Source organism: Phyllobates terribilis, unplaced genomic scaffold (assembly GCF_046119375.1).
Source record: "Phyllobates terribilis strain yellow unplaced genomic scaffold, ASM4611937v1 Scaffold_7__3_contigs__length_470593459, whole genome shotgun sequence".
NCBI classification, from domain to species: Eukaryota; Metazoa; Chordata; class Amphibia; order Anura; family Dendrobatidae; genus Phyllobates; species Phyllobates terribilis.
In genome coordinates this window covers 154075248-154102824 of record NW_027362767.1, presented here as the reverse complement: position 1 = coordinate 154102824, position 27577 = coordinate 154075248, and the positions used below count along the sequence as shown (strand labels likewise).

Here is a 27577-nt window from a genome sequence, read left to right as displayed (position 1 = left end):
ATTAATAGGGAGGGAAACCTAATCTTTCTTTCTGTGTTGTCTGTTGACAACCTCTGTCATTTCTCTCAGTATTAGGCTGCTTTCACACTATCAGTATTTGGTCAGTATTTCACATTAGTAGTTGTAGGCCAAAACCAGGAATGGGTCAAAAATGCTGAATTGATGACGTGTTTCTATTATACTTTTTCTCTTATTGTTCCTCATCTGGTTTTGGCTTACTGATGTAAAATACTGACCAAATACTGAATGTGTGCCCGTAGCCTTAGAGATAGCAACAGGTTATAAACAGTAAGTCAGACTGGAGAGGGAGGAAAGCATCCAAGTTATCATGGAGGGCAGATCACACAGGCTGTAGATGGGGAGCAAAGGAAGAGAAAGGCGAGATTATACAGGATGTATTTTAGGGTCGAGCGAAAGAAGAGCACCCTTGGCACACACTGCAGGGGCATGGAGTGGGATATCACATGCACAGTCCGCAGCTTGACTTGGGCTGTAAACTAGTCTTTCTCATGACTTTGCAATCATGCTTCATGTAGATAGTGACTGCTTTACCCTCTACTAAACACTTACGTTAGACCTTGAGAAATGCCCACTCCTGGTGTCCTCCTGGGGCACTGCACTTGCCTTGTGCGAGCGAAATGATGAATGGAAAGCCGTGGTCTTTTGCTTTACAGGTTTGGTTGGCGGATGAGGAAGAGTAGAGAGTCCAGCATGACGATTCACGGCGGCTCTGGACTGACAAGATGTAATAGCATTGACATCCACCTCGCTATAAACATTCTCCAGATTGTCCTTACAGGATCCTCGGCCTACAGCGTAGAAGGCGATGGGCTCGCTGACCACACCGCCACTCTCCGCTCGTGGTTGGTCGCAGAAGGCTGGCTCCGTGTACATGTGGATCTCTCCTGAACGGTCGTATGGAGGGGTTACTGAACTAGACCCCTCTACATCACCTCCATCACCCCCTGACGGCGGCCTAGCTGGTGCAGAGGCAACAAGCGGGTCACGGTTCTGTGGACTTGGGACCGGTCCTTTCCTAAGCAATGCTGGGACCTTTCTTACAGTTGACGGCGAGGCATATTCCACCTGGTCGAAAAGAAGGAAAAAATAATGTTTCTACAGTGTCATAATAAAGTTGTAACCGGACAAGGCAGCTGAACCCTTGTGGCCAAACACTCCATTGCTTGTGCAATATGGCGCATGCGCGATCAATCTACTCTTGGCCAGGAGTAGTTGATGGTGTGACTTGTCCAACATGTTCCACGCCACTCCATGAATTTTGGGTGGAGTGCCACCGGAACATGCGCCAACAGCCGCAGAGCCAGAACATCCCTTTAAGGGTCAAAAAGGAACCATTTTTTTTATACGGTAGTTTTTTTTTTATACTCCTGGTCTATTGTTATATATTACCGGAGTTTTCTCCTTGCAGATTACTTTATTCCTTTCTTTCGGAGAGGAGGATAATGGAGTCACAGGATGTGATGTTGCCGAGTTCTGTTTACTGATCCTGGAATACATCTGTCCATCCTGCGGGTTGTGTTGTGACGAGCCGGAGACATTATGCCTAAAAGGGTTCTGTAGGTGAAAGAGCATGCGGATGAGTATATACTGTGTGTATAAATGCCCCATAAACCTTTGCACTTGGACCATGAATGGTGGGCTGTGATGATCTTCACCATCGAAAGTGATCAAAATAACACAAAGGGACATTTCATTGACTTTTAACGGCTTTTAGTGCTCAGGGTACTGTTCTGCTTGTGGAGACTTATAGGCCAGGCAATGCTCTCTGGGAAAAGGGTATGCAAATCGGCTCTGCTCCAAGTGGAAGAAAGCTGTCTGGGTCCTCCAGAAAGATAAAGAAACTCTTCTTTTCCACTTTTGCTAATATATATTAAGTAAGAATGCAGCCAACCTCCAATAGAAAAAGAGTCTCCTCCCCCGGGTGAGATCTAATTTGCATATTTTCCCATAGAACATTGCTCAATACACAGATGGTCTCCTCAAGGAGCGCCAGTCTCACTAATATTTTAATAAGATGGTTTAAAATGAGATAAAGAGCTGTAGTGTATGATCTAACATGTCCGCCAGTGCTTCAGAGTGTATACAGTATATACCGTAGGACAGGCCGTAGTCAGCATCTCTTTGTAAGGCTCCACAGGAAACTTGCAGTAGTAGTTGATTAGACATTGTAGGCTGGGGTGGAAGGTCTCCTCTCCCTCTATCACATATCGCTCGTCTTCCAGCTGATTGAGCATGAAGTGACGGCAGCGCTCTGCTCCCCTGGTAACGAGACGGGACCGTAAAATTATACCGCTTGGATCACTAAGACAGTCAGTTTAGTTTTAGCTAATATGTATGGCCCACTGTTTGACTCCTAAGAATAAAATAAAAATGGGCTTCATTATTGGGGCACCACTATTTCATACTGGATAAAACTTATATAACCATTTATAGAGGTTGTCCGATCCAGACACCACCAGGAATCCATAGTATTTGGTTCAGAGAACTGGGCAGAGAGGTTTTACTGGGAAATCTGATCCTCAGAGGCGGGGCTATCCAATACCAGATGCTCCGCCCCTGAGGAGCCGAATTCTATTCTGAAACTTGGCTCTATTTCTGGTGGATCCCCTAATCTTCCATAAGGTGGATTCTACATTGTCACAGGCAGTATTTTTATGAATATATAAAAAAAATATATGCAAAACAAAGAGAAACGTCTTACCTGTAAGATAGGACAAATCCAATTCGACTTTCACAGAAACGGATGAGGAAACAGCCCAGCGGTTTATCCTGTAATATTTCCTCTGCCCGGCTGTGTGTGACAGGAGCGATGATAATCGGATTATGACATGTCATTAATAATAAGCCCAATCTAACCGCAAACTTTTCTAAGGCTCTGATTGGTCCATGTGAAAGGCATTTCTTGGGGGGAGGGGGGACACGTACGGGATTTTGGCTTTTGAGAGGCTGTTAAAATAGCGTGTAGACAATGGCTGCACCAATCCCCCAACTCTGTTTTTAGAAACCCCTGAAAACCACACTGACATCCTGCTGGAGGGTCACAAGCTCAAATGCCTAAATTCTGAGCAGAAAAAAAAAAAGTATTGACGGGTTCTTCTGACCAGAAATATGCAAATGACTTGCAAAAATTTACTTTCCGCAATGTCAACTTTAACCCATTCCATGCCACAACCTGAAGATTGAGCTATGACAATAGCAGTGATGTGGGCTGTTATGTGGTTGGAAACACCGGTAATTAGCTTTTTCCTGTCTTTCACATAGGCACCACTATAATGCATGCAAAAATAATTAGTAATTTTTGTTCAGATGCTCTTGATGGGGTGGGTAACTCTTTCTCCTTGTGGAGATCCAGCTGGTGTTAGGAATCATAAAAGCAATGCTCTCTGGGAAACAGTATGCAAATTACCTATCTAACTTGACCTTCACAAGGAGAAACAGTACCCTTCTGCAGAGAGCTGGGACAAAGGCATCACCTCCAGCCAATCGAAACCCCGCTGTATACTGATTAGGTACAAGAAAAACAGATGGGTGGTAAACTAGGGCCTGTATAACTCCTCCACATAGCTGGCTGTGCTGCTGCTTCTGACATGAATGCAAGACAGCACACTGCTCCGGTGTGTAAGCTCTCTCTGCCATTCCCTTTAGGCTATAGATAGTGAGTAAAGAACCTAAAAGGCAGTTTTCAGGGGATAAGAAAAAATAATTAAAAATGTTCTACCATTTTTCTGTTGCAGAGTCTGTAAAACTCCGTTATATAGCTTGCTGTCCTGTTGCTTCTGCAATAGATTCTTGACAGCAGAGCAGTCTTTTGGTTTAGCTAATATCCCTAAGGAGTTTTTCTGCGTAGGACATTGAATTATAAGTCTAGCTACCTATAGGTGGCCCTAAAACTGTTTTCTGCCTTCTGGCTGAGAACTAATTTGCATAAAATTACCTTTCACATCAACTAAAATACAGTATTTTTTCTATATCAGGGTCTGTGTGGAGTTAAGTTTTTTTTTTTTCTTGTAGGACTTCATTTCATAAATTCCCCTCTGAGATAACCATTCTAGAGGATTTTTTCTTCGAAGTATGCATCCTGTTGTTCCTATGTTATTCATCCTGGAAATGTATGACTAAATTTACAAATGTTAGGAGTGTGTCCCACAATACTGTGACACCGACCAATCAGACAAAGGGAACAACAATGCCTAGATCTTAATTTTTCATACATTTCCAGGAGGAATAACCAGGGAATGCCACAGTACTGATGCTCACCTCCGAGTTATAAATCCATGAAACCATTCCGCAAACTGGCCGTTCTTCAGCAGCTTCTTCCTCTGAGTCCTTTCGAACCATTGATACGTTTGGTCTTTTAGGGTGGCTTTGGGCTTTTTCAATGTTGTAGGTGAGGGATCAATATTCTAAGAAACAGAAAACATACGGCAGCTTAGATCCTCACCAACGTCCCCACCGGTCACCATCCTGCCCATGTTCCTTAGAGAAGAGCCATAAAGTGGTCTAAGACTTATGTAGGGTCATCTATGATGTCGGAGCTGAGGAAAGACCTATGGTTCTTCAGATAGACACTGGTAGGGCAGGAAACAAGGGACATTTCTATATAGACTGGATTATAACCTTGTTCTTGGTCTCTGCCACCGACTCTGTCAGCAGACTTGCCTCGTCAGGGCTCGCTGGGGGGCTGCTGGACACATCCTTGTTTTGAGGAATTGGTTTGAATGTGCTGAACAGGATGGGAGAGAAATCTATGGAAAAGAAAATATCAAGAATTCGGTATTTTAATGACAAGGGAAAAGAAAGCAAGTAAGATACTGTAGCATAAAATGCGTCAGCCTAGGAAACATACTGTCTAGAACTGGGCACATCACTTCTTCTCCGGGGTCAGGACTAAAGGCCCAATAGTGGCTGCCTGGTAAGAAAATCGCCATATGTCGCTTAATAACATCTTTTTGTTCTCACATAATAGTTCCTTACAATGGCTACATAATAGTGCCATAAACTGCCTATTGAACGGTACTATACAATAATATTAATAGTACTGTATGATGCCCACACAATAAGTTTCATATAATGCCTACATAACATTACCAAACAGTGGGCACATAATAGTGCTGTCTACCTACATTGAAGCGCCATATAGTGGCCATTTACTAGTTCTATACAATGCCTATATAATAGTGCCATGTGGTAGCCACAAAACATATCATGTCTTCATACGAGTACCATACAGTACCCACATGATAGTACCATATAATGCCTACATAATAGTACCATATAATGTCTAGATAAGTCTACCATACAATGCTCACATAATAGTACCATACAGTGCTCACATAATAGTACCCTATAATGCCTATATAACCATACCATGTACCTACTTAGTAGTACCATATGGTGCCCACATACAAGTGCTTCTCACTAAATTAGAATATCATCAAAAAGTTAATTTATTTCAGTTCTTCAATAGAAAAAGTGAAACTCCTATATTATATAGAGTCATTACACACAGAGGGATCTATTATATAGAGTCATTACACACAGAGGGATCTATTATATAGAGTCATTACACACAGAGGGATCTATTATATAGAGTCATTACACACAGAGGGATCTATTATATAGAGTCATTACACACAGAGGGATCTATTATATAGAGTCATTACATACAGAGTGATCTATTATATAGAGTCATTACACACAGAGGGATCTATTTCACGTGTTTATTTCTGTTAATGTTGATGATTATGGCTTACAGCCAATGAAAACACAACAGTCATTATCTCAGTAAATTAGAATAATTAACAAAAAACACCTGCAAAGGCTTCCTAAGCTTTAAAAAAGTCTCTTAGTCTGTTTCAGTAGGCTCCACAATCATGGGGAAGACTGCTGACTTGACAGATGTCCAGAAGGCAGTCATTGACACACTCCACAAGGAGGGTAAGCCACAAAAGACCATTGCTAAAGAAGCTGGCTGTTGACAGGGTGATGTATCCAAGCATATTAATGGAAAGTTGAGTGGAAGGAAAAAGTGTTGTTAAAGAAACAGGGCTGTGGAGTTGGAGCCCATTTTGGTGGAGTCATTATAAAATGGACCAACTCTGACTCCTAAAATATATTATAAATTGGGTGCAGTAGTTCAATGCAGCTTGTGGGGAATATTTTTTTCATAAGAATTTGGGAAAGTTATGAAATGTCCTATAAATGTCTGTCCTATTCCTGATCTAAGGGTCTAGACTTTTAGCTGAGATGAATCTGAGCTACAGTAAATTTATCACTTACACATGAGCCGTGTATGAGGGAGTCAGACTCAGAGTTGGAGTCGGTGCCATGGAAATTGAGGAGTCGGAGGTTTGGCTTACCGACTCCACAGCCCTGTAGAAAAAGGTGCACAAGCAACCGGGATAACCGCAGGCTTGAAAGGATTGTTAAGAAAAGGCCATTAAAAAATTTTGGGGAGATTCACAAGGAGAGGACTGCTGCTGGAGTCACTGCTTCAAGAGCCACCAGACACAGACGTATCCAGGACATGGGCTACAAGTGTCACATTCCTTGTGTCAAGCCACTCATGACCAATAGACAACGCCAGAAGCGTCTTACCTGGGCCAAGGAGGAAAAGACCTGGACTGTTCTCAGTGGTCCAAGGTGTTTTCAGATGAAAGTAAATTTTGCATTTCATTTGGAGATCAAGGTCCCAGAGTCTGGAGGAAGAGTGGAGAGGCCACAATCCAAGCTGCTGGAGGTCTAGTGTGACGTCTCCACAATCAGTGATGGTTTGGGGGGCCATGTCATCTGCTGGTGTAGGTCCACTGTGTTTTATCAAGACCACAGTCAGCACAGCCGTCTACCAGGACATTTTACAGCTCTTCATGCTTCCCTCTGCCGACAAGCTTTATGGAGATGGAAATGTCATTCTCCAGCAGGACTTGGCCCCTGTCCACACGGCCAAAAGTACCAATACCTGGTTTACACACAACAGTATCACTGTGCTTGATTGGCAGCAAACTCGCCTGACCTTAACCCCATAGAGAATCTATTATAGAGAATCTATGGGGTATTGTCAAGAGGAAGATGAGACACCAGACCCAACAATGCAGACGAGCTGGAGCATTATGTGGGGCCATTATACTGTATGGAGGACTATGTGGGGCCCATTATACTGTATGGAGGACTATGTGGTGCCATTATTCTGTATAGAGGACTATGTGGGCCCATTATACTGTATGGAGGACTATGTGGTGCCCATTATTCTGTATGGAGGACTATGTGGGGCCATTATACTGCATGGAGGACCATGTGGGGCCATTATACTGTATGGAGGACTATGGGGGCCCATTACACTGTGTGGAGGACTATGTGGGCCCATTATACTGTATGGAGGACTGTGTGGGGCCATTATACTGTATGGAGCACTATGTGGTGCCATTATTCTGTATGGAGGACTATGTGGGCCCATTATACTGTATGGAGGACTATGTGGGGCCATTATACTGTATGGAGGATTATGTGGGGCCATTATTCTGTATGTAGGACTATGTGGGGCCATTATACTGTATGGAGAACTATGTGGGGCCATTATACTGCATGGAGGACTATGTGGGGCCCATTATACTGTATGGAGCACTATGTGGGGCCCATTATACTGTATGGAGGACTATGAGGGGCCCATTATACTGTATGGAGGACTATGTGGGGCCCATTATACTGTATGGAGGACTATGTGGGGCCCATTATTCTGTATGGAGCACTGTGTGGGGACAATTATACTGTATGGAGCACTATGTGGTGCCATTATTCTGTATGGAGGACTATGTGGGGCCATTATACTGTATGGAGGATTATGTGGGGCCATTATTCTGTATTGAGGACTATGTGGGGCCCATTATACTGTATAGAGGAATATGTCGGGCCCATTATTCTGTATGGAGCACTGTGTGGGGACAATTATACTGTATGGAGCACTATGTGGTGCCATTATTCTGTATGGAGGACTATGTGGGGCCATTATACTGTATGGAGGACTATGTGGGATCATTACACTGTATGGAGGACTATGTGGGACCATTATGCTGTATGGAGGACTATGTGGGGCTCATTATTCTGTATGGAGGACTATGTGGGGCCCATTACACTGTATGGAGGACTATGTGGGACCCATTACTCTGTATGGAGGACTATGTGGGACCCATTATTCTGTATGGAGGACTATGTGGGGCCCATTATTCTGTGTGGAGGACTATGTGGGGCCCATTATTCTGTATGGAGGACTATGTGGGGCCCATTATACTGTATGGAGGACTATGTGTGGCCTATTATACTGTATGGAGGACTATGTGGGGACAATTATACTGTATGGAGGACTATGTGGTGCCATTATTCTGTATGGAGCATTATGTGGGGCCATTATACTGTATGGAGGACTAAGGACTATGTGGGGCCCATTATTCTGTATGGAGGACTATGTTGGGCCCATTATACTGTGTGGAGGACTATGTGGTGCCCATTATACTGTATGGAGAACTATGTGGGGCCCATTATTCTGTATGGAGGACTATGTGGTGCCCATTATTCTGTATGGAGGACTATGTGGTGCCATTATACTGTATGGAGAACTATGTGGGGCCCATTATTCTGTATGGAGGATTATGTGGTGCCCATTATTCTGTATGGAGGACTATGTGGTGCCATTATACTGTATGGAGGACTATGTGGGGCCCATTATACTGTATGGAGGACTATGTGGGGCCATTATACTGTATGAAGGACTATGTGGGGCCATTATACTGTATGGAGGACTATGTGGGGCCCATTATACTGTGTGGAGGACTATGTGGGGCCCATTATTCTGTATGGAGGACTATGTGGGATCATTACACTGTATGGAGGACTATGTGGGACTATTATGCTGTATGGAGGACTATGTGGGGCCCATTATACTGTATGTAGGACTATGTGGGGCCCATAGTACTGTATGGAGGACTATGTGGGGCCCATTACACTGTATGGAGGGCTATGTGGGGCTCATTATTCTGTATGGAGGACTATGTGGGACCCATTACTCTGTATGGAGGACTATGTGGGACCCATTATTCTGTATGGAGGACTATGTGGGGCCCATTATTCTGTGTGGAGGACTATGTGGGGCCCATTATTCTGTATGGAGGACTATGTGGGGCCCATTATACTGTATGGAGGACTATGTGGGGCCCATTATACTGTATGGAGGACTATGTGTGGCCTATTATACTCTATGGAGGACTATGTGGGGACAATTATACTGTAAGGAGGACTATGTGGTGCCATTATTCTGTATGGAGCATTATGTGGGGCCATTATACTGTATGGAGGACTAAGGACTATGTGGGGCCCATTATTCTGTATGGAGGACTATGTGGGGCCCATTATACTGTATGGAGGACTATGTGGGGCCCATTATTCTGTATGGAGCACTGTGTGGGGATAATTATACTGTATGGAGCACTATGTGGTGCCATTATTCTGTATGGAGGACTATGTGGGGCCATTATACTGTATGGAGGATTATGTGGGGCCATTATTCTGTATTGAGGACTATGTGGGGCCCATTATACTGTATAGAGGAATATGTCGGGCCCATTATTCTGTATGGAGCACTGTGTGGGGACAATTATACTGTATGGAGCACTATGTGGTGCCATTATTCTGTATGGAGGACTATGTGGGGCCATTATACTGTATGGAGGACTATGTGGGATCATTACACTGTATGGAGGACTATGTGGGACCATTATGCTGTATGGAGGACTATGTGGGGCTCATTATTCTGTATGGAGGACTATGTGGGGCCCATTACACTGTATGGAGGACTATGTGGGACCCATTACTCTGTATGGAGGACTATGTGGGACCCATTATTCTGTATGGAGGACTATGTGGGGCCCATTATTCTGTGTGGAGGACTATGTGGGGCCCATTATTCTGTATGGAGGACTATGTGGGGCCCATTATACTGTATGGAGGACTATGTGTGGCCTATTATACTGTATGGAGGACTATGTGGGGACAATTATACTGTATGGAGGACTATGTGGTGCCATTATTCTGTATGGAGCATTATGTGGGGCCATTATACTGTATGGAGGACTAAGGACTATGTGGGGCCCATTATTCTGTATGGAGGACTATGTTGGGCCCATTATACTGTGTGGAGGACTATGTGGTGCCCATTATACTGTATGGAGAACTATGTGGGGCCCATTATTCTGTATGGAGGACTATGTGGTGCCCATTATTCTGTATGGAGGACTATGTGGTGCCATTATACTGTATGGAGAACTATGTGGGGCCCATTATTCTGTATGGAGGATTATGTGGTGCCCATTATTCTGTATGGAGGACTATGTGGTGCCATTATACTGTATGGAGGACTATGTGGGGCCCATTATACTGTATGGAGGACTATGTGGGGCCATTATACTGTATGAAGGACTATGTGGGGCCATTATACTGTATGGAGGACTATGTGGGGCCCATTATACTGTGTGGAGGACTATGTGGGGCCCATTATTCTGTATGGAGGACTATGTGGGATCATTACACTGTATGGAGGACTATGTGGGACCATTATGCTGTATGGAGGACTATGTGGGGCCCATTATACTGTATGTAGGACTATGTGGGGCCCATTATTCTGTGTGGAGGACTATGTGGGGCCCATTATTCTGTATGGAGGACTATGTGGGGCCCATTATACTGTATGGAGGACTATGTGTGGCCTATTATACTGTATGGAGGACTACGTGGGGACAATTATACTGTATGGAGGACTATGTGGTGCCATTATTCTGTATGGAGCATTATGTGGGGCCATTATACTGTATGGAGGACTAAGGACTATGTGGGGCCCATTATTCTGTATGGAGGACTATGTTGGGCCCATTATACTGTGTGGAGGACTATGTGGGGCCCATTATACTGTATGGAGGACTATGTGGGGCCATTATACTGTATGAAGGACTATGTGGGGCCATTATACTGTATGGAGGACTATGTGGGGCCCATTATACTGTGTGGAGGACTATGTGGGGCCCATTATTCTGTATGGAGGACTATGTGGGATCATTACACTGTATGGAGGACTATGTGGGACCATTATACTGTATGGAGGACTATGTGTGGCCTATTATACTCTATGGAGGACTATGTGGGGACAATTATACTGTAAGGAGGACTATGTGGTGCCATTATTCTGTATGGAGCATTATGTGGGGCCATTATACTGTATGGAGGACTAAGGACTATGTGGGGCCCATTATTCTGTATGGAGGACTATGTGGGGCCCATTATACTGTATGGAGGACTATATGGTGCCTATTATACTGTATGGAGAACTATGTGGGGCCCATTATTCTGTATGGAGGACTATGTGGTGCCCATTATTCTGTATGGAGGACTATGTGGGGCCCATTATACTGTATGGAGGACTATGTGGGGCCCATTATACTGTATGGAGGACTATGTGGGGCCATTATACTGTATGAAGGACTATGTGGGGCCATTATACTGTATGGAGGACTATGTGGGGCCCATTATACTGTGTGGAGGACTATGTGGGGCCCATTATTCTGTATGGAGGACTATGTGGGATCATTACACTGTATGGAGGACTATGTGGGACCATTATGCTGTACGGAGGACTATGTGGGGCTCATTATTCTGTATGGAGGACTATGTGGGGCCCATTACACTGTATGGAGGACTATGTGGGACCCATTACTCTGTATGGAGGACTATGTGGGACCCATTATTCTGTATGGAGGACTATGTGGGGCCCATTATTCTGTGTGGAGGACTATGTGGGGCCCATTATTCTGTATGGAGGACTATGTGGGGCCCATTATACTGTATGGAGGACTATGTGTGGCCTATTATACTGTATGGAGGACTATGTGGGGACAATTATACTGTATGGAGGACTATGTGGTGCCATTATTCTGTATGGAGCATTATGTGGGGCCATTATACTGTATGGAGGACTAACGACTATGTGGGGCCCATTATTCTGTATGGAGGACTATGTGGGGCCCATTATACTGTATGGAGGACTATGTGGTGCCCATTATACTGTATGGAGAACTATGTGGGGCCCATTATTCTGTATGGAGGACTATGTGGTGCCCATTATTCTGTATGGAGGACTATGTGGTGCCATTATACTGTATGGAGAACTATGTGGTGCCCATTATTCTGTATGGAGGACTATGTGGTGCCCATTATTCTGTATGGAGGACTATGTGGTGCCATTATACTGTATGGAGGACTATGTGGGGCCCATTATACTGTATGGAGGACTATGTGGGGCCATTATACTGTATGAAGGACTATGTGGGGCCATTATACTGTATGGAGGACTATGTGGGACCATTATGCTGTATGGAGGACTATGTGGGGCCCATTATTCTGTATGGAGGACTATGTGGGGCCCATTATTCTGTATGGAGGACTATGTGGGGCCCATTACACTGTATGGAGGGCTATGTGGGGCTCATTATTCTGTATGGAGGACTATGTGGGGCCCATTATACTGTATGGAGGACTATGTGGGGCCCATTATACTGTATGGAGGACTATATGTGGCCTATTATACTGTATGGAGGACTATGTGGGGACAATTATACTGTATAGAGGACTATGTGGTGCCATTATTCTGTATGGAGCATTATGTGGGGCCATTATACTGTATGGAGGACTAAGGACTATGTGGGGCCCATTATTGTGTATGGAGGACTATGTGGGGCCCATTATACTGTATGGAGGACTATGTGGTGCCCATTATACTGTATGGAGAACTATGTGGGGCCCATTATTCTGTATGGAGGACTATGTGGTGCCCATTATTCTGTATGGAGGACTATGTGGTGCCATTATACTGTATGGAGGACTATGTGGGGCCCTTATTCTGTATGGAGGACTGTGTGGGGCCATTATTCTGTATGGAGGACTATGTGGGGCCATTATACTGTATGGAGGAATATGTGGGGCCCATTACACTGTGTGGAGGACTATGTGGGGCCCATTATTCTGTATGGAGGACTATGTGGGGCCCATTATACTGTATGGAGGACTATGTGGGGCCATTATACTGTATAGAGGACTATGTGGGGCCCATTACACTGTGTGGAGGACTATGTGGGACCCATAATACTGTATGGAGGAATATGTGGGGCCCATTATACTGTATGGAGGACTATGTGGGGCCATTATACTATATGGAGGAATATGTGGGGCCATTATACTGTATGGAGGACTATGTGGGCCCATTACACTGTGTGGAGGACTATGTGGGGCCCATTATTCTGTATGGAGGACTATGTGGGGCCCATTATACTGTTTGCAGGACTATGTGGGGCCCATTATACTGTATGGTGGACTATGTGGGGCCCATTATACTGTTTGCAGGACTATGTGGGGACATTATTCTGTATGGAGGACTATGTGGGGCCATTATACTGTATGGCGGACTTTGTGGGGCCCATTATACTGTATGGAGGACTATGTAGGGCCATTATTCTGCATGGAGGACTATGTGGGGCCATTATTCTGTATGGAGGAATATGTGGGCCCATTATTCTGTATGGAGGACTGTGTGAGGCCCATTATACTGTATGGAGGACTATGTGGAGCCCATTATACTGTGTGGAGGACTTTGTGGGGATTACAGTTCATGTGGGTAATCATACTGTGATGGGATCACCATACTATGCTGGGTGGGTTGGGGGGCTACACTAGAGTCATCATACCGTGCGTGTGGAGGGTACTGTGGGGGTATCATACTGTGTTTGGGGGCACCTTTGTTGGCATCACACCTTATTATCTGTATTATTCAAGGTTTTTTATCCTTTGTTATTACATATTTAAATTAGGCCATTGGGCCTTTTGCTTTTTACTGCTCTTACATAACATATTATATTATTCCAATATTTTATTCTAGGATCTATTAATTAAAATATACTTTGTTCGTGGGACATCCCCTTTAAGTTTGTTTCTGTATGAAAAGGTTCATCGTTATATTTGATGATAAAGAAAAACTTCCTCAGTTGAAGATATTTTTTTTAATAAATCTCAACTTAGTCCAAGCTTTTAATTTTAGTCCTCTGTGTATTTGAGTTTGACATCAATGATTGTCGTGCATAGTTGTGGTAACAGCATCAATGTAAAAAGTTCCATTCAAACTTGTGAAAAGAATAGGCTTACCCAGTGCAGTCCCAAGCCCTAACGCGCGTTTCACCCTGCTTCTTCAGGGATGTGTGTTGGTCTGTGGAATTTGTTTTGTAATTAAATGGGTGCATCCTATAATATTGACATAGGTTGATTAAAGGAATGTTGTCAGTAAAATAAGATAAGAGTACCATATAATGCCTACATAATAACACCATAAAGTGCCCACTTAATAATACCATATAATGCGTGTATTAGAGTACCATACAGTTCCCGTATAATACCATATAATGCCTAGATAAGAGCAACATATAGTGCCCACATACTAGTACCATGTAATGCCTAACTAGATATGAGTACCATACAGTACCCTTATAATAGTACCAGGCCTACATAAAAGTAATATACAGTACCCACAAAGTACCAGGCCTAGGTAAGAGTAACATACAGTACCCACATAGTACCAGGCCTAGATAAAAGTAACATACAGCACCCACATAGTACCTGGCCTAGATAAGAGTAACATACAGTACCCACATAGTACCAGGCCTAGATAAGAGTAACATACAGTACCCACATGTTACCTGGCCTAGATAAGTGTAACATACAGTACCCACATAGTACCAGGCCTAGATAAGAGTAACATACAGCACCCACATAGTACCAGGCCTAGATAAGAGTAACATACAGCACCCACATAGTACCAGGCCTAGATAAGAGTAACATACAGTGCCCACATAGTACCTGGCCTAGATAAGAGTAACATACAGTGCCCACATAGTATCAGGCCTAGATAAGAGTACCATACAGTACCCACATAGTACCAGGCCTAGATAAGAGTACCATACAGTACCCACATAGTACCTGGCCTAGATAAGAGTAACATAAAGTACCCACATAGTACCTGGCCTAGATAAGAGTAACATACAGTGCCCACATAGTACCTGGCCTAGATAAGAGTAACATACAGTACCCACATGTTACCTGGCCTAGATAAGAGTAACATACAGTGCCCACATAGTACCAGGCCTAGATAAGAGTACCATACAGTACCCACATAGTACCAGGCCTAGGTAAGAGTAACATACAGTGCCCACATAGTACCAGGTCTAGAGAAGAATAACATACAGTGCCCACATAGTACCTGGCCTAGATAAGCGTACCATACAGTGCCTACATAGTACCAGGCCTAGATAAGAGTAACATACAGTACCCACATAGTACCAGGCCTAGATAAGAGTAACATACAGTACCCACATGTTACCTGGCCTAGATAAGAGTAACATACAGCACCCACATGTTACCTGGCCTAGATAAGAGTAACATACAGTGCCCACATAGTACCTGGCCTAGATAAGAGTAACATACAGTGCCCACATAGTACCAGGCCTAGATAAGAGTAACATACAGTGCCCACATAGTACCTGGCCTAGATAAGAGTAACATACAGTGCCCACATAGTACCTGGCCTAGATAAGAGTAACATACAGTACCCACATGTTACCTGGCCTAGATAAGAGTAACATACAGTGCCCACATAGTACCAGGCCTAGATAAGAGTACCATACAGTACCCACATAGTCCTGAGCCTAGGTAAGAGTAACATACAGTACCCACATAGTACCTGGCCTAGAGAAGAGTAACATACAGTACCCACATAGTACCAGGCCTAGATAAGAGTAACATACAGTGCCCACATAGTACCAGCCCTAGGTAAGAGTACCATATAGTGCCCACATAGTACCTAGCCTAGGTAAGAGTAACATACAGTGCCCACATAGTACCAGTCCTAGATAAGAGTAACATACAGTGCCCACATAGTACCAGTCCTAGATAAGAGTAACATACAGTGCCCACATAGTACCAGGCCTAGATAAGAGTAACATGCAGTGCCCACATAGTACCAGGCCTAGATAAGAGTAACATACAGTGCCCACATAGTACCTGGCCTAGATAAGCGTAACATACAGTGCCCACATAGTACCAGGCCTAGATAAGAGTAACATACAGTACCCACATAGTACCTGGCCTAGATAAGAGTAACATACAGTACCCACATGTTACCTGGCCTAGATAAGAGTAACATACAGTGCCCACATAGTACCTGGCCTAGATAAGAGTAACATACAGCACCCACATAGTACCAGGCCTAGATAAGAGTAACATACAGTGCCCACATAGTACCTGGCCTAGATAAGAGTAACATACAGTGCCCACATAGTACCTGGCCTAGATAAGAGTAACATACAGTACCCACATAGTACCTGGCCTAGATAAGAGTAACATACAGTACCCACATGTTACCTGGCCTAGATAAGAGTAACATACAGTGCCCACATAGTACCAGGCCTAGATAAGAGTAACATACAGTACCCACATAGTACCAGGCCTAGATAAGAGTAGCATACAGTGCCCACATAGTACGAGGCCTAGATAAGAGTACCCTTCAGTGCCCACATAGTACCTGGCCTAGATAAGAGTAACATACAGTGCCCACATAGTACCAGGCCTAGGTAAGAGTACCATACAGTACCCACAAAGTACCAGGCCTAGGTAAGAGTAACATACAGTACCCACATAGTACCAGGCCTAGATAAAAGTAACATACAGCACCCACATAGTACCTGGCCTAGATAAGAGTAACATACAGTACCCACATGTTACCTGGCCTAGATAAGAGTAACATACAGTACCCACATAGTACCAGGCCTAGATAAGAGTAACATACAGCACCCACATAGTACCAGGCCTAGATAAGAGTAACATACAGCACCCACATAGTACCAGGCCTAGATAAGAGTAACATACAGTGCCCACATAGTACCTGGCCTAGATAAGAGTAACATACAGTGCCCACATAGTATCAGGCCTAGATAAGAGTACCATACAGTACCCACATAGTACCAGGCCTAGATAAGAGTACCATACAGTACCCACATAGTACCTGGCCTAGATAAGAGTAACATAAAGTACCCACATAGTACCTGGCCTAGATAAGAGTAACATACAGTGCCCACATAGTACCTGGCCTAGATAAGAGTAACATACAGTACCCACATGTTACCTGGCCTAGATAAGAGTAACATACAGTGCCCACATAGTACCAGGCCTAGATAAGAGTACCATACAGTACCCACATAGTACCAGGCCTAGGTAAGAGTAACATACAGTGCCCACATAGTACCAGGTCTAGAGAAGAATAACATACAGTGCCCACATAGTACCTGGCCTAGATAAGCGTACCATACAGTGCCTACATAGTACCAGGCCTAGATAAGAGTAACATACAGTACCCACATAGTACCAGGCCTAGATAAGAGTAACATACAGTACCCACATGTTACCTGGCCTAGATAAGAGTAACATACAGCACCCACATGTTACCTGGCCTAGATAAAAGTAACATACAGTGCCCACATAGTACCTGGCCTAGATAAGAGTAACATACAGTGCCCACATAGTACCAGGCCTAGATAAGAGTAACATACAGTGCCCACATAGTACCTGGCCTAGATAAGAGTAACATACAGTACCCACATAGTACCTGGCCTAGATAAGAGTAACATACAGTACCCACATGTTACCTGGCCTAGATAAGAGTAACATACAGCACCCACATAGTACCAGGCCTAGATAAGAGTAACATACAGCACCCACATAGTACCAGGCCTAGATAAGAGTAACATACAGCACCCACATAGTACCAGGCCTAGATAAGAGTAACATACAGTGCCCACATAGTACCTGGCCTAGATAAGAGTAACATACAGTGCCCACATAGTATCAGGCCTAGATAAGAGTACCATACAGTACCCACATAGTACCAGGCCTAGATAAGAGTACCATACAGTACCCACATAGTACCTGGCCTAGATAAGAGTAACATAAAGTACCCACATAGTACCTGGCCTAGATAAGAGTAACATACAGTGCCCACATAGTACCTGGCCTAGATAAGAGTAACATACAGTGCCCACATAGTACCTGGCCTAGATAAGAGTAACATACAGTACCCACATGTTACCTGGCCTAGATAAGAGTAACATACAGTGCCCACATAGTACCAGGCCTAGATAAGAGTACCATACAGTACCCACATAGTACCAGGCCTAGGTAAGAGTAACATACAGTGCCCACATAGTACCAGGTCTAGAGAAGAATAACATACAGTGCCCACATAGTACCTGGCCTAGATAAGCGTACCATACAGTGCCTACATAGTACCAGGCCTAGATAAGAGTAACATACAGTACCCACATAGTACCAGGCCTAGATAAGAGTAACATACAGTACCCACATGTTACCTGGCCTAGATAAGAGTAACATACAGCACCCACATGTTACCTGGCCTAGATAAAAGTAACATACAGTGCCCACATAGTACCTGGCCTAGATAAGAGTAACATACAGTGCCCACATAGTACCAGGCCTAGATAAGAGTAACATACAGTGCCCACATAGTACCTGGCCTAGATAAGAGTAACATACAGTACCCACATAGTACCTGGCCTAGATAAGAGTAACATACAGTACCCACATGTTACCTGGCCTAGATAAGAGTAACATACAGTGCCCACATAGTACCAGGCCTAGATAAGAGTAACATACAGTACCCACATAGTACCAGGCCTAGATAAGAGTAGCATACAGTGCCCACATAGTACGAGGCCTAGATAAGAGTACCCTTCAGTGCCCACATAGTACCTGGCCTAGATAAGAGTAACATACAGTGCCCACATAGTACCAGGCCTAGGTAAGAGTACCATACAGTACCCACAAAGTACTAGGCCTAGGTAAGAGTAACATACAGTACCCACATAGTACCAGGCCTAGATAAAAGTAACATACAGCACCCACATAGTACCTGGCCTAGATAAGAGTAACATACAGTACCCACATAGTACCAGGCCTAGATAAGAGTAACATACAGAACCCACATGTTACCTGGCCTAGATAAGAGTAACATACAGTACCCACATAGTACCAGGCCTAGATAAGAGTAACATACAGCACCCACATAGTACCAGGCCTAGATAAGAGTAACATACAGCACCCACATAGTACCAGGCCTAGATAAGAGTAACATACAGTGCCCACATAGTACCTGGCCTAGATAAGAGTAACATACAGTGCCCACATAGTACCTGGCCTAGATAAGAGTAACATACAGTACCCACATAGTACCAGGCCTAGATAAGAGTACCATACAGTACCCACATAGTACCTGGCCTAGATAAGAGTAACATAAAGTACCCACATAGTACCTGGCCTAGATAAGAGTAACATACAGTGCCCACATAGTACCTGGCCTAGATAAGAGTAACATACAGTACCCACATGTTACCTGGCCTAGATAAGAGTAACATACAGTGCCCACATAGTACCAGGCCTAGATAAGAGTACCATACAGTACCCACATAGTACCAGGCCTAGGTAAGAGTAACATACAGTGCCCACATAGTACCAGGTCTAGAGAAGAATAACATACAGTGCCCACATAGTACCTGGCCTAGATAAGCGTACCATACAGTGCCTACATAGTACCAGGCCTAGATAAGAGTAACATACAGTACCCACATAGTACCAGGCCTAGATAAGAGTAACATACAGTACCCACATGTTACCTGGCCTAGATAAGAGTAACATACAGCACCCACATGTTACCTGGCCTAGATAAGAGTAACATACAGTGCCCACATAGTACCTGGCCTAGATAAGAGTAACATACAGTGCCCACATAGTACCAGGCCTAGATAAGAGTAACATACAGTGCCCACATAGTACCTGGCCTAGATAAGAGTAACATACAGTGCCCACATAGTACCTGGCCTAGATAAGAGTAACATACAGTACCCACATGTTACCTGGCCTAGATAAGAGTAACATACAGTGCCCACATAGTACCAGGCCTAGATAAGAGTACCATACAGTACCCACATAGTCCTGAGCCTAGGTAAGAGTAACATACAGTACCCACATAGTACCTGGCCTAGAGAAGAGTAACATACAGTACCCACATAGTACCAGGCCTAGATAAGAGTAACATACAGTGCCCACATAGTACCAGCCCTAGGTAAGAGTACCATACAGTGCCCACATAGTACCTAGCCTAGGTAAGAGTAACATACAGTGCCCACATAGTACCAGTCCTAGATAAGAGTAACATACAGTGCCCACATAGTACCAGTCCTAGATAAGAGTAACATACAGTGCCCACATAGTACCAGGCCTAGATAAGAGTAACATGCAGTGCCCACATAGTACCAGGCCTAGATAAGAGTAACATACAGTGCCCACATAGTACCTGGCCTAGATAAGCGTAACATACAGTGCCCACATAGTACCAGGCCTAGATAAGAGTAACATACAGTACCCACATAGTACCTGGCCTAGATAAGAGTAACATACAGTACCCACATGTTACCTGGCCTAGATAAGAGTAACATACAGTGCCCACATAGTACCTGGCCTAGATAAGAGTAACATACAGCACCCACATAGTACCAGGCCTAGATAAGAGTAACATACAGTGCCCACATAGTACCTGGCCTAGATAAGAGTAACATACAGTGCCCACATAGTACCTGGCCTAGATAAGAGTAACATACAGTACCCACATAGTACCTGGCCTAGATAAGAGTAACATACAGTACCCACATGTTACCTGGCCTAGATAAGAGTAACATACAGTGCCCACATAGTACCAGGCCTAGATAAGAGTAACATACAGTACCCACATAGTACCAGGCCTAGGTAAGAGTAACATACAGTGCCCACATAGTACCAGGTCTAGAGAAGAATAACATACAGTGCCCACATAGTACCTGGCCTAGATAAGCGTACCATACAGTGCCTACATAGTACCAGGCCTAGATAAGAGTAAGATACAGTACCCACATAGTACCAGGCCTAGATAAGAGTAACATACAGTACCCACATGTTACCTGGCCTAGATAAGAGTAACATACAGTGCCCACATAGTACCTGGCCTAGATAGGAGTACCATACAGCACCCACATAGTACCTGGCCTAGATATAAGTAACATACAGTACCCACATGTTACCTGGCCTAGATAAGAGTAACATACAGTGCCCACATAGTACCAGGCCTAGATAAGAGTACCATACAGTACCCACATAGTCCTGAGCCTAGGTAAGAGTAACATACAGTACCCACATAGTACCTGGCCTAGAGAAGAGTAACATACAGTACCCACATAGTACCAGGCCTAGATAAGAGTAACATACAGTACCCACATAGTACCTGGCCTAGATAAGAGTAACATACAGTGCCCACATAGTACCAGGCCTAGATAAGAGTAACATACAGTACCCACATAGTACCAGGCCTAGGTAAGAGTAACATACAGTACCCACATAGTACATGGCCTAGAGAAGAGTAACATACAGTACCCACATAGTACCAGGCCTAGATAAGAGTAACATACAGTGCCCACATAGTACCAGCCCTAGGTAAGAGTACCATACATTGCCCACATAGTACCTAGCCTAGGTAAGAGTAACATACAGTGCCCACATAGTACCAGTCCTAGATAAGAGTAACATACAGTGGCCACATAGTACCAGGCCTAGATAAGAGTACCATACAGTGCCCACATAGTACCAGTCCTAGATAAGAGTAACATACAGTGCCCACATAGTACCAGGCCTAGATAAGAGTACCATACAGTACCCACATAGTACCAGGCCTAGATAAGAGTAACATACAGTGCCCACATAGTACCAGGCCTAGATAAGAGTACCATACAGTACCCACATAGCACCAGGCCTAGATAAGAGTAACATACAGTGCCCACATAGTACCAGTCCTAGATAAGAGTAACATACAGTGGCCACATAGTACCAGGCCTAGATAAGAGTACCATACAGTGCCCACATAGTACCAGTCCTAGATAAGAGTAACATACAGTGCCCACATAGTACCAGGCCTAGATAAGAGTACCTTACAGTACCCACATAGTACCAGGCCTAGATAAGAGTAACATGCAGTGCCCACATAGTACCAGGTCTAGATAAGAGTAACATACAGTGCCCACATAGTACCTGGCCTAGATAAGAGTAACATACAGTGCCCACATAGTACCAGGCCTAGATAAGAGTATCATACAGTACCCACATAGTACCTGGCCTAGATAAGAGTAACATACAATGTCCACATAGTACCAGGCCTAGATAAGAGTAACATGCAGTGCCCACATAGTACCTGGCCTAGATAAGAGTAACATGCAGTGACAACATAGTACCTGGCCTAGATAAGAGTAACATACAGCGCCCACATAGTACCTGGCCTAGGTAAGAGTAACATACAGTGCCCACATAGTACCAGGCCTAGATAAGAGTAACATACAGTGCGCACATAGTAGCAGGCCTAGATAAGAGTACCATACAGTGCCCACATAGTACCAGGCCTAGATAAAAGTACCATACAGTGCCCACATAGTACCAGGCCTAGATAAAAGTACTATACAGTGCCCACATAGTACCTGACCTAGCTAAGAGTAACATACAGTGCCCACATAGTACCTGGCCTAGATAAGAGTACCATACAGTACCCACATAGTACCTGGCCTAGCTAAGAGTAACATATAGTGCCCATATAGTACCTGGCCTAGATAAGAGTAACATACAGTGCCCACATAGTACCAGGCCTAAGTAAGAGTATCATACAGTGCCCATATAGTACCAGGCCTAGATAAGAGTACCATACAGTACCCACATAGTACCTGGCCTAGATAAGAGTAGCATAAAGTACCCACATAGTACCTGGCCTAGATAAGAGTAACATACAGTGCCCACATAGTACCTGGCCTAGATAAGAGTAACATACAGTACCCACATGTTACCTGGCCTAGATAAGAGTAACATACAGTGCCCACATAGTACCAGGCCTAGATAAGAGTACCATACAGTACCCACATAGTACCAGGCCTAGGTAAGAGTAACATACAGTGCCCACATAGTACCAGGTCTAGAGAAGAATAACATACAGTGCCCACATAGTACCTGGCCTAGATAAGCGTACCATACAGTGCCTACATAGTACCAGGCCTAGATAAGAGTAACATACAGTACCCACATAGTACCAGGCCTAGATAAGAGTAACATACAGTACCCACATGTTACCTGGCCTAGATAAGAGTAACATACAGCACCCACATGTTACCTGGCCTAGATAAGAGTAACATACAGTGCCCACATAGTACCTGGCCTAGATAAGAGTAACATACAGTGCCCACATAGTACCAGGCCTAGATAAGAGTAACATACAGTGCCCACATAGTACCTGGCCTAGATAAGAGTAACATACAGTGCCCACATAGTACCTGGCCTAGATAAGAGTAACATACAGTACCCACATGTTACCTGGCCTAGATAAGAGTAACATACAGTGCCCACATAGTACCAGGCCTAGATAAGAGTACCATACAGTACCCACATAGTCCTGAGCCTAGGTAAGAGTAACATACAGTACCCACATAGTACCTGGCCTAGAGAAGAGTAACATACAGTACCCACATAGTACCAGGCCTAGATAAGAGTAACATACAGTGCCCACATAGTACCAGCCCTAGGTAAGAGTACCATACAGTGCCCACATAGTACCTAGCCTAGGTAAGAGTAACATACAGTGCCCACATAGTACCAGTCCTAGATAAGAGTAACATACAGTGCCCACATAGTACCAGTCCTAGATAAGAGTAACATACAGTGCCCACATAGTACCTGGCCTAGATAAGCGTAACATACAGTGCCCACATAGTACCAGGCCTAGATAAGAGTAACATACAGTACCCACATAGTACCAGGCCTAGATAAGAGTAACATACAGTGCCCACATAGTACCAGGCCTAGATAAGAGTAACATACAGTGCCCACATAGTACCTGGCCTAGATAAGCGTAACATACAGTGCCCACATAGTACCAGGCCTAGATAAGAGTAACATACAGTACCCACATAGTACCTGGCCTAGATAAGAGTAACATACAGTACCCACATGTTACCTGGCCTAGATAAGAGTAACATACAGTGCCCACATAGTACCTGGCCTAGATAAGAGTAACATACAGCACCCACATAGTACCAGGCCTAGATAAGAGTAACATACAGTGCCCACATAGTACCTGGCCTAGATAAGAGTAACATACAGTGCCCACATAGTACCTGGCCTAGATAAGAGTAACATACAGTACCCATATAGTACCTGGCCTAGATAAGAGTAACATACAGTACCCACATGTTACCTGGCCTAGATAAGAGTAACATACAGTGCCCACATAGTACCAGGCCTAGATAAGAGTAACATACAGTACCCACATAGTACCAGGCCTAGGTAAGAGTAATATACAGTGCCCACATAGTACCAGGTCTAGAGAAGAATAACATACAGTGCCCACATAGTACCTGGCCTAGATAAGCGTACCATACAGTGCCTACATAGTACCAGGCCTAGATAAGAGTAAGATACAGTACCCACATAGTACCAGGCCTAGATAAGAGTAACATACAGTACCCACATGTTACCTGGCCTAGATAAGAGTAACATACAGTGCCCACATAGTACCTGGCCTAGATAGGAGTACCATACAGCACCCACATAGTACCTGGCCTAGATATAAGTAACATACAGTACCCACATGTTACCTGGCCTAGATAAGAGTAACATACAGTGCCCACATAGTACCAGGCCTAGATAAGAGTAACATACAGTACCCACATAGTACCAGGCCTAGGTAAGAGTAACATACAGTACCCACATAGTACCTGGCCTAGAGAAGAGTAACATACAGTACCCACATAGTACCAGGCCTAGATAAGAGTAACATACAGTGCCCACATAGTACCAGCCCTAGGTAAGAGTACCATACATTGCCCACATAGTACCTAGCCTAGGTAAGAGTAACATACAGTGCCCACATAGTACCAGTCCTAGATAAGAGTAACATACAGTGGCCACATAGTACCAGGCCTAGATAAGAGTACCATACAGTGCCCACATAGTACCAGTCCTAGATAAGAGTAACATACAGTGCCCACATAGTACCAGGCCTAGATAAGAGTACCATACAGTACCCACATAGTACCAGGCCTAGATAAGAGTAACATACAGTGCCCACATAGTACCAGGCCTAGATAAGAGTACCATACAGTACCCACATAGCACCAGGCCTAGATAAGAGTAACATACAGTGCCCACATAGTACCAGTCCTAGATAAGAGTAACATACAGTGGCCACATAGTACCAGGCCTAGATAAGAGTACCATACAGTGCCCACATAGTACCAGTCCTAGATAAGAGTAACATACAGTGCCCACATAGTACCAGGCCTAGATAAGAGTACCATACAGTACCCACATAGTACCAGGCCTAGATAAGAGTAACATGCAGTGCCCACATAGTACCAGGTCTAGATAAGAGTAACATACAGTGCCCACATAGTACCTGGCCTAGATAAGAGTAACATACAGTGCCCACATAGTACCAGGCCTAGATAAGAGTATCATACAGTACCCACATAGTACCTGGCCTAGATAAGAGTAACATACAATGCCCACATAGTACCAGGCCTAGATAAGAGTAACATGCAGTGCCCACATAGTACCTGGCCTAGATAAGAGTAACATGCAGTGCCAACATAGTACCTGGCCTAGATAAGAGTAACATACAGCGCCCACATAGTACCTGGCCTAGGTAAGAGTAACATACAGTGCCCACATAGTACCAGGCCTAGATAAGAGTAACATACAGTGCGCACATAGTAGCAGGCCTAGATAAGAGTACCATACAGTGCCCACATAGTACCAGGCCTAGATAAAAGTACCATACAGTGCCCACATAGTACCAGGCCTAGATAAAAGTACTATACAGTGCCCACATAGTACCTGACCTAGCTAAGAGTAACATACAGTGCCCACATAGTACCTGGCCTAGATAAGAGTACCATACAGTACCCACATAGTACCTGGCCTAGCTAAGAGTAACATATAGTGCCCATATAGTACCTGGCCTAGATAAGAGTAACATACAGTGCCCACATAGTACCAGGCCTAAGTAAGAGTACCATACAGTGCCCATATAGTACCAGGCCTAGGTAAGAGTAACATACAGTGCCTACATAGTACCAGGCCTAGATAAGAGTAACATACAGGGCCCACATAGTACCAGGCCTAGGTAAGAGTACCATACAGTGCCCACATAGTACCAGGCCTAGGTAAGAGTAACATACAGTGCCCACATAGTACCAGGCCTAGGTAAGAGTAATATACAGTGCCCACATAGTACCAGTCCTAGATAAGAGTAACATACAGTGCCCACATAGTACCTGGCCTAGATAAGAGTAACATACAGTGCCCACATAGTACCAGGCCTAGATAAGAGTAACATACAGTACCCACATAGTACCTGGCCTAGATAAGAGTAACATACAATGCCCACATAGTACCAGGCCTAGATAAGAGTAACATGCAGTGCCCACATAGTACCTGGCCTAGATAAGAGTAACATGCAGTGCCCACATAGTACCTGGCCTAGATAAGAGTAACATACAGCACCCACATAGTACCTGGCCTAGGTAAGAGTACCATACAGTGCCCACATAGTACCTGGCCTAGATAAGAGTAACATGCAGTGCCCACATAGTACCAGGCCTAGATAAGAGTAACATACAGTGCGCACATAGTAGCATGCCTAGATAAGAGTACCATACAGTGCCCACATAGTACCAGGCCTAGATAAAAGTACCATACAGTGCCCACATAGTACCAGGCCTAGATAAAAGTACCATACAGTGCCCACATAGTACCTGGCCTAGCTAAGAGTAACATACAGTGCCCACATAGTACCTGGCCTAGATAAGAGTACCATACAGTACCCACATAGTACCTGGCCTAGCTAAGAGTAACATACAGTGCCCACATAGTACCTGGCCTAGATAAGAGTAACATACAGTGCCCACATAGTACCAGGCCTAGGTAAGAGTACGATACAGTGCCCATATAGTACCAGGCCTAGGTAAGAGTAACATACAGTGCCTACATAGTACCAGGCCTAGATAAGAGTAACATACAGGGCCCACATAGTACCAGGCCTAGGTAAGAGTACCATACAGTGCCCACATAGTACCAGGCCTAGGTAAGAGTAACATACAGTGCCCACATAGTACCAGGCCTAGGCAAGAGTAACATACAGTGCCCACATAGTACCAGTCCTAGATAAGAGTAACATACAGTGCCCACATAGTACCAGGCCTAGATAAGAGTAACATACAGTGCCCACATAGTACCAGGTCTAGAGAAGAGTAACATACAGTGCCCACATAGTACCTGGCCTAGATAAGAGTAA

At 44.3% G+C, this 27577-nt stretch overlaps 1 protein-coding gene across 1 annotated transcript in view; it reads right to left on the bottom strand.

Annotated features, from left to right (window-relative positions):
• SH2D2A (SH2 domain containing 2A) overlaps nt 1-27577 on the bottom strand; it is a 58388-nt gene that overhangs the window by 12175 nt on the left and 18636 nt on the right. Inside the window, exons 2-7 of the mRNA XM_073639467.1 lie at nt 4639-4766; nt 4279-4424; nt 2723-2812; nt 2115-2280; nt 1411-1575; nt 571-1086 (exon numbers count right to left, since the gene is read on the bottom strand). Of these exons, the coding sequence (XP_073495568.1) occupies nt 571-1086; nt 1411-1575; nt 2115-2280; nt 2723-2812; nt 4279-4424; nt 4639-4766 (1211 nt within the window). The remainder of the gene's footprint in view (nt 1-570; nt 1087-1410; nt 1576-2114; nt 2281-2722; nt 2813-4278; nt 4425-4638; nt 4767-27577) is intronic.